Raw genomic sequence first — 8,818 nt, 5'->3', positions numbered from 1 at the left:
GACTGGATTGATGAAAATGCTGACATTCTTAGGCCTCTTCTTGAAGAAAAAACACAAGGCACATCTGACTAACATAAAGAAGCCAACTCAAAGCACAAGAGATCGACTTAGACACACAAGCCCTGCTCTTCGGAGAGAATCCAGGTGGTGTGCAAACAAGTATTGGGCTGACCTATGTTCTAATATTCAAAAGGCATCTGATTTGGGAGACCTGAAAACCATGTATGATGGACTGAAGAAAGCACTTGGACCAAATATTACCAAAGTCGCCCCAGTGAAGTATTTAAGTGGACAGGTGATCATTGGCAAAAAGTTGCAGATGTCCAGATGGGTGGAACACTATTCAAGTTTTTACTCCCATGAGCGTACAATGCAACCTGAACTTGACAACCTCATCCCAACTCTTCCAGAAATGTCTGAGCTAGATGCAGAGTCTACAGAGGAGGAACTTTCTCAAGCTTTTGATGCTGTCTCCAACGGAAAACCACCAGGAAACGACAGAATTCCCACTGAAGTCCTGAAGGCAAACAAGGCTGTACTCTTCCCCTACCTCTATGATTTACTCCTGAATTGTTGGGGAGCAGGTGATGTCCCACATGACATGAAGGATGCAAACATCATCACTCTATATAAAAACAAAGGCCATAAGGGTGACAAACAACCACAGCGGCATCTCATTACTGAGCATCACAGCAGAGCATTGCCTGTGTCATTCTCAAATGCCTGTAAACACTTGCAGATTGAGTCTATCCAGAACCACAGTGTGGCTTCAGGGCTGGCAGGTCAACAATGGACATGATTTTCTCACTTTGACAACTACAGGAAAAATGCAGAAAACAAGGAAATCCATTATTCATCACATTTATGGACTTAACAAAGGCATTTGATACTGTCAGTGGATCAGGACTATTCTGAATGTTAACCGAGATTTGCTGACCACTGCCCCTACTCAAGCTCAGAACATCATTTTACGAAAACATGAAAGCAACAGTGCAATATGATGGATCTACATTGGAACCATTTGCAATGAACAGCAGAGTCAAACAAGGGTGTGTTGTTGCCCCTACCCTCTTTGGCATATTCTTCTCACTTGTACTAACTTGTGCATTTCAAAAATCCCACAGCAATGTATTTCTCCACACAAGATTAGATGGCTCTCTCTATCACCTGGCAAGACTCAAGGCCAAAACTAAGGTCAAGAAAGTCCTCATCAGGGAACTCCTCTTTGCAGATGATGCAGCTGTCGTCACTCATAATGAAGACACGCTATAGTCACTGGTGGATTTTCTATCCAGAACCTGCAAGTTGTTTTCCCTTGGCATAAGCATGAAGAAAATTGTTGTATTCACTCAAGGTATACCTCAGTGAACCAATGTCATTCTGGATACGAGCCCATTAGATGTAGTTCAACAATTCTGTTACTTTGGATCTACTATCACCACACACCTATGAATGGATGAAGAACTGAACATCCATCAGAATTGGGAAGGCAGCTACGATTTTTGGCAGACTTATGAAATGAGCATGGAACAATCCTAAGATGACAGTGAAAACAAAGATATTAATCTACCAGGCAGGTGTACTGAGTATCCTGCTATAGGTTCTAAGGCATGGACCACCTACTTGAACCAGGATATTAAATTGCACAGCTTCCATCTTTGCTGCAGAATTATGAATATCAACTAGCAAGATAAAGTTTCAAATGCAGATGTCCTGTCAAGATCTGGGATACCCAGCCTCATAGCAATCCTTAACAGAAGAAGACTACAGTGTCTTGGTCATGTGACAAAAATGGGCGACAAATGTCTTCCCAAAGAAATCTTCTTTGGTGAACTGTCATGTAGGTTGAGAACGGGAGGAAGACCAAAGCTAAGATTCAAGGATATATGCAAAAACGCCATGAAAAAATGTAACATTGATCCAAAATCCTGGGATCTACCTCATCAGATCGAAATACCTGGTGATGATTGCTATTATAGGGCACCTCCTCCTTTGACGGCATATGTGCAAGCCGTGCAAAAGAACTTTGCCTTAGAAGGAAAAACTCTCAGACTCAAGAATTCAGGAATAGACTGACGTGGTTATTGCAATCAATCAAGCAAATCCAATGTTGGATGGATAAGCCATGAGATAAGATGCAGACTAAAACATTGCCCATTGAGCCTCACCACCACTGCTACCCACCACCTCTCAAGACGAAAAGGGGCCAGATATATATTTTTTCAAAAAGGTTTTGATTTGAGTTAATCCAACCAACAATCATATCTTCATCCCTTCCAGTTTCAGCCCCCTTCCACATTTTTTCCATTCATTTCATTCATTCACTTGCCTTAAGTTTGACTGTAAGCTTGTTGGAGGAGGGCTGGGGTTTTTATGTTTGTATAATGATATGCATCCTCATTGAAGCTTTTGGATGCAACTGAGATATAAATCCAATAATAATAATAATTCATCTTTCATTATTATATTTTAAAATACAAGGGGAGATTTTTCAGTTTGCTATTGGTAATATCTTCTCCAATAGCCTAATAGACTCTTAACGCATATTTGGAAAGTGTTTCTAAAGCTCATTTACACTGAGAAGCAGGACAGGGCCACTGTAAGACGGAGGTAATGCATCCCAGAGGTAGTACACTGAGATAAATGAATCATGGAGACCTGTCTGTTCTGCATGACTGTTTGTGGGACACTGCATTAGATGGAGCATTGCTCTGTTTCAGTGCATTTGAACTAGATAGATCCCTGTTCTGTTCCTGCATGTAACAAAGGCCAGATTGATATTGGACTATTTAGATCATTCATCAATCTGGTTTTTACGTCCCCGGTTCAGCAAACACTTATGCATCTACTTAACTCTAAGAACTTAATTAAATCCCATTGACATCAAAGCTAAACATGTGCTCAAGTGTTTTGCTGAACTGGGCCTCTGGTGGAAGGTGGGATACTGGCCAATGAATACTACTGGTCTTTTCTAGTATGTCCTGGGGTAGGAAACATAATACTGTTTTATTGGTGTATGTGGTGCGGGTGGGAGGTAGGACCCACTTTACCTGGGCTGTTGGTCTATGTCAGACAATAGGAAATGGGAACCCCTGGGAACCTGGACCATTGATCTGCTATTATACAGAACGTCTTATTTTCTTTTGAAAATTCATATAGCCATTTCACACAGCTCAACTGACAGGTACAATTGTCTCTAGGAACAGAACAAGAGACAATGCAAAACAGCTTCTTTAAGCTGCCTTTAATTAACCTGTAAGTCATTTTCCGTTGATGGATTAATCATTCTAAGACACGATGTGCTAGCAGTACTCATAAAAACGTTTTTGAATTTCTTTCTGCCCATCTGGGAGTGCTGCTTTCCCTCATTTCTTACATAAAATTCTGTTATTAGATTTTAGTGGACCCTCCTGATGTGAGGCAAAGCTTCCGTATCTGGCCCTGGAAAGTCAATTGACAGAAATGTTAATTCTCAGAGACCAGTTTGGGATGTGCAGTGGCTAAGTACATTTTTAGGATGATGTGCAGATCTGTGTGTCTGGGAAAATGAGGGATCAAAAGAAATGAAATGAGTGGAGTACAGTGCGGACTGAGGGAGCACAATTACCACGCAGGTAGAGCTCTGCCATTTCACCTTTCCAGGCAGCACCCCACGAGTCCGGTCAGAGGGTACAGCTACACTTACCTCAGGATCGATGTGGTGGTGTTGATCTTTCAGGGTTCAATTTAGTGAGCCTACTGGGGCTGCGCTAAATCAAATGATCAGGGCTCCACTGTCGACCCAGGTACTCCTGGCAGTTGCAAGGAGGAAGGAAAGTTGACGGGAGAGTTTATTGCTGTGGGGATGGCAGAAAAAAATCAGTTTAGGGTATGTCAACTTCAGCTATGCAATTCACGTGGCTGGAGTTTCATGCCTTACACTGATTTTTCCCTGGCCCTGGGTCTACACACAGTCAATGGACTTCAGTCTTGCCATGCAGGACCCCTGCTTTTCTTGCCATGAGCATCCACATGGCTCTGTCAAAGTACTGTCCAGTTTGCCAGCAGGCCCCATATGTATTCTTGGCCTGGCCTGGGCCTGGGTGCTCTCACAGCTCAGCCAATTCATCCCACTATAGTAAGGTTGAGTCCATGTTTCCAGTCCTGTTTCCCACTGCCCACATAAATGTGACACTTGTGTACGTTGAGGGATCCAAGATGTCTCTCTGTGTGTGTGTGTGTGTGTGTGTGTGTGTGTGTGTGTGTGTGTGTGTGTGTGTGTGTGTGTGTGTGTGTGTGTGTGTGTGTGTGTGTAGTGCAGGTCACCGAGACACAAGGTTTGCCTTACCAAAGGATATGATCTCAGACTGTCATTCAGTGGTCACATGTCCTATTCCCCGAATGTTTTATTGTATTTTCAAAGGCAGATTCTGTCTATGTATGTTTTTTGCAGACTGGATTGCTTCTAAAAGAGTGCAGCGTTGAGCTAGCCTTGATATGTACTGGTTAAACCTCTCTGATCCAGAACTCTCTCATCTGGCAACATCCATAATCTGGCATAATTTTAGTTAGTTGGATGACCTCTTATACTGGGTGTGGCTAAGTTTCCCATAGACCCATAAAGTTTGTTTCCAGCCACCAGTCCTGGTTCTCAGTCTTCTGTGCTGTTATTTCACTGTTGTTTACCCCTAAATGTCTCCTAAGAACCCAGTTAATAGTGGAAGTGTTGGTAATGCTGCTCGACAGTATTGATCTCCAGTGGCCCGACAAATTCTCCTATCTGGCACCTCTCAGGTACCAAGGGTGCTTGATTAGAGAGGTTCAACCTGTTCTTAACTCTGTATTCTCTGGTTTTCAGAAATTTGAGTTTTGCTGAACTTGATGTTTTGGAGGACTTGAGATACCACCACACAGCCTATACTCTTCTGTAACTAATTTTTTTGTCAGTGAATTTCTTATTTTTGAACAAAAGGAGGGATTGTTCTTTGGTAGATGTCTGTATTAAGAAGCAGCCATCCTTAATATTTAATAAAATAATAAGAAAATGAAAGAGACTATTTTATTATTTAATAATATGACATCTCATATTATGTACTTCTACTAGTACAGACATGTCATGAAATAAAATTTATATAAACATGAAAAAACATATAATTAAATACATTTTGAAATGCAATGTTTTATTGCAGGATAATTTGTTTTCATAAGAAATTTCAACAACATTGATATATTTTCCATAAAAAATATGTTCACTTTGTGTAGATGACGTTTTCTGATGGAAACATTATATTGACTAAAATTTCCAACCAAGCTCCAATATACGGATCATTAACAGCATAAGGAAATATTTCTTAAACATTTAAATTGGAGGAAGGAATTGCAGTTCCTTTGGATCTCTCCCCATTTTACAGGTTTTTCCCAATGTATCATTCTGGTTCACAGTGTATGTATCATTTCTACCCTCTTCTGGATGGCGCATCAGAACTGATGAGGCACTGAACCATGCAGAAGAACATCTAGGTGAAGAAATTCCACAGAGCATAAGAACACTAATATGTTTACTTAGCCAGCTGAAGGAGCTGAACCCTAATATGGTAGTAATCAACAGATGTTTCCCTTTTGTATTAGTGGGATGGAGTTGGCATTGGGTGCAGAAGGTCTTGAATTCTTTCTTTGCTAATCAGTATGGGATTAAATTAATTGATATAATTCCAGTTTAACTACAATTCACAATTTGCATTCTCATGCTGAACTTCAGCAAAGTTGGCACACCAGAAAGTAATGTTACAAAAGTTACATATGTAAAGAAGACTGTGAGTCAATGACGTGAAAATATAAATATTGCATTAATATTACAGTATTTTAGATCAAGCAAGTCTGACTAAATATATACTAGAAGGAACATCAAGTATTTGAACTGAAAACTGCAAACTTTGAAGTCTGATGTTTTTGATTACATTGCATATTTGCAAAAATATGTTCCCATTTTGGACTGAAATTCGAGAGAGTTTTTAGCCTCAGGTACTAGCCTAATTTTTGAAAAAGAATCTCCAGACATTCAAAGAATCAAAATGTTGTGCTAACCAAGATTTTTTTTTTCAATTAAAGTTAAGAAAATAAGAATGCTTGCATGCATTGATTCAAAATGTAGGCATATAAAGAAAATGGCACAGGAAGTAACATTTCTGGGTGCTAAATAGTCCAGGACGCATTTTCACAAATTGACAAAGTGCTTGGTGAGCTTGCTATAAATCATTGAGGTAATACACACACTCCTCTCTTCTTGAACAATTCTTCATTCATTAAACAGCAGACTGTCCTGCAGATTAAATTTATCTAAATGGAACACTGGAACTTGTATACATACCAGGGACCAAAACAGCACACACGCAAAGTAAGACATGATAATGGGTGTATCTTGAAATGCACAGGGTCAGTAAGCAAGCAGAACCCTAAAGTCTAGACACATCTCTGAAATGTACCCAGAAGAAACCACACATCTGGCTGGCAAATCTTATGACCGCTTTTTTTATCCTTTGAGCTTATGGTTGGAGCCTGGACAGTAAGAATCCAAATAAAACTTAATGAGGAAGAGGGGCAATGTTGTATCAAGCAAACTCTGCCTTGCGTTCTGGCAAGTGGAAGGCAGTTAAGATCCTTCCATCATTTATATTGAGCAAAGAATTTATATTGAAAACACACGAACGCATGCACACAGGCACTGTTGGCACCACCCTTTATTAAATTTGTCTGGCACTTTTCATTATAAGAGCCAGTTTGAGGCAGCTTATCACCTGGACAAATTTAACTGGTTGGGGTGAAATTTTCCATTCAGCCTGCCTGCTCCATTCTGAAATATACTGAAAAATTTAGCCAAAAAAGTGTTGCGCTGTTTCTGAGAATGAGGTTAGAAAAAAAAAAAAAAAGAGGGGTTTGGCCAGGTGAAAAATTGCTGTTGCCATCTCCATTAAGAAGTTCTAGTGCCCCCATGCTTTGAACCAAAGATCAGAAATTTTGCAGTATGTTGGCCTTGGATTGGGAAGGTAGCAATGCCACCCACTATGAAAACGTGCCTAAATTTGGGAAAACTTTAAGCTTTTGAAAAATCACAGTTTGCATATGCTTAATAGAAACCTGCTAGAACTGATGAGAGTTGTCTTTCTTGTGCACTTAAGGAGGAAGGGAGTATGTGAGGTGGGATGGGGTGGGCAGGGGAAATGTGATCATGTAATTAAAGATTATCAACATGCATATGAACAAGGGGGTCAAATTAATTCTGACATTTCGTAACCTTTGGGTGTTGGACGTTGCAGTCTTAACGTTTTCTCAGCATTGTAAGATGTGAGGTGGTGTTTGATCCCAAACCAGTCCTCAGAGCCATTCCATCAGTTTGATGTAGATACGGGGTACTCAAAGTGGGGTTGGGCCCCCTCAGAAGCACATTAAATTTCATAAGGGGGGGTGCAGCATGATTAGCTGCTGGATCGCAGACTCATCCACCTAATTAAAATGTTGAAATATGTTTCTGTTTTTATGTATGTATACTGATTAATAAAGTTTTTTCATTCTACAGACTTATTTTCTTACCCATTCCAAAAGCTGTTGTTTTTTTTTTTTTCCCCTTCTCATGTGAACGAAATCTTCTGTTGGTTTGGATTACATTAGACAGCTTTGGGGTTGGGATGCTGCTAGTTGCAGAAACAAAAAGTGGGGCCCAACATAAAAAGTTTGCTCACCCTGATCTAGATGCTGAGAATCCACGTGTTCCATTTAATTCTTGAGGCTTGCAGCATTCCGTGCCCTGAGCTATTTGATGTACTGGACATGTGGTCAGGCAGACAATCAAGCCTAGAACCTCAGAGAGAGTCCTGTGACTCCACTCTCTCTGTCCTTCTGGCCATCCCCACATTTCAGTTCATTGTCAGCACTAGCTAATGCTGAGCGTATATCTGTGTATGTGTGTCTCCAATTTCATCAGGACAGAGGCAGAGAAGTGTCTACTTAGGGCCTTCTGGAACAGATCAGCAGATCAGCTGGGAACGTCTGTCAGGAAGCCAGGGCTGTAGCCCTCCCTCTTTTTTCCCCAGGGCCGCTCTGATGTTTGTGGCTCTCCTTTCTCTAGTTTTCATTGACACCCTCCTGATTCCCCCTGCCATACACCAAAAACCCCGACCTTTTCTGAGCACTTTGCTTAATCCCTGGGATTCTTCATATAGGTATTAATCTCCCTGTCACAGTGTGTGTGATAGTCTGGAGGTGGGTGGGGGCGGGAAGGGGGTACATTTATCTCTCCCGCTGAGGTCTAGAGTTGCATTGCTGTGATTACTAGTGGCAGCCGCTTGCATGTCTCTGGGATCTGTGTGTAGCGTCTTCATATCTTAAACAGGACGGGGGCTACAGAAAGGCAATTTGGCAGCTCTGTGTTCCAGCTGCATTGTGTCTGCCCCTGAGAGGCAGAGAGTGAGAGTGGAGATCGGCATGGCAGAACAAGAAGCCAGTGGCTTGCAACACCTTCTCTCTACCATCCAGGTAAGATGAGCTTGAGCTAAGGGGACAGATACTTGGGCTTGTTTCCTTTGCAATTGACAAGCAGTGACTTGCTGGGCTGAGGCTGCTGATCAGCTCCCTGCTGCCTTGTCTCAAAGGCATCAGCACACAGGGGTCCTGCCCTGCATCTTCTCTCCTCCTCCCCACAAGCTTTCACAAAATTATTGAGCCTAGTTTGAGTGCAGCTTCTCAGACCCTGGATCTGCCAGTGTGCAGCAGGGGCAGAAAACAGGGAGAAAAACCCTGGTTTGTAATGAATGGGAGCAGTCGGTGCTGTCAGCTTATGAGTCAG

General features: G+C 41.6%; 1 protein-coding gene across 4 annotated transcripts in view; it reads left to right on the top strand.

Annotated features, from left to right (window-relative positions):
* The first annotated feature begins 8,317 nt into the window (after positions 1-8,317).
* Positions 8,318-8,818, top strand: part of AGBL1 (AGBL carboxypeptidase 1) — a 453,395-nt gene continuing 452,894 nt past the window's right edge. For 2 of the 4 annotated variants that reach the window (XM_075007044.1, XM_075007047.1), the window contains exon 1: positions 8,318-8,508. In XM_075007044.1, the coding sequence (XP_074863145.1) occupies positions 8,458-8,508 (51 nt within the window). In that variant the 5' untranslated portion in view covers positions 8,318-8,457. The remainder of the gene's footprint in view (positions 8,509-8,818) is intronic. The other 2 variants (XM_075007049.1, XM_075007045.1) reach the window with 2 other exon arrangements.

The sequence above is a fragment of the Carettochelys insculpta genome, chromosome 12 (assembly GCF_033958435.1).
Source record: "Carettochelys insculpta isolate YL-2023 chromosome 12, ASM3395843v1, whole genome shotgun sequence".
Classification (NCBI taxonomy): Eukaryota; Metazoa; Chordata; order Testudines; family Carettochelyidae; genus Carettochelys; species Carettochelys insculpta.
Note: the sequence above shows the minus strand (reverse complement) of the source record. Positions and strands in the feature narration are given on the sequence as shown.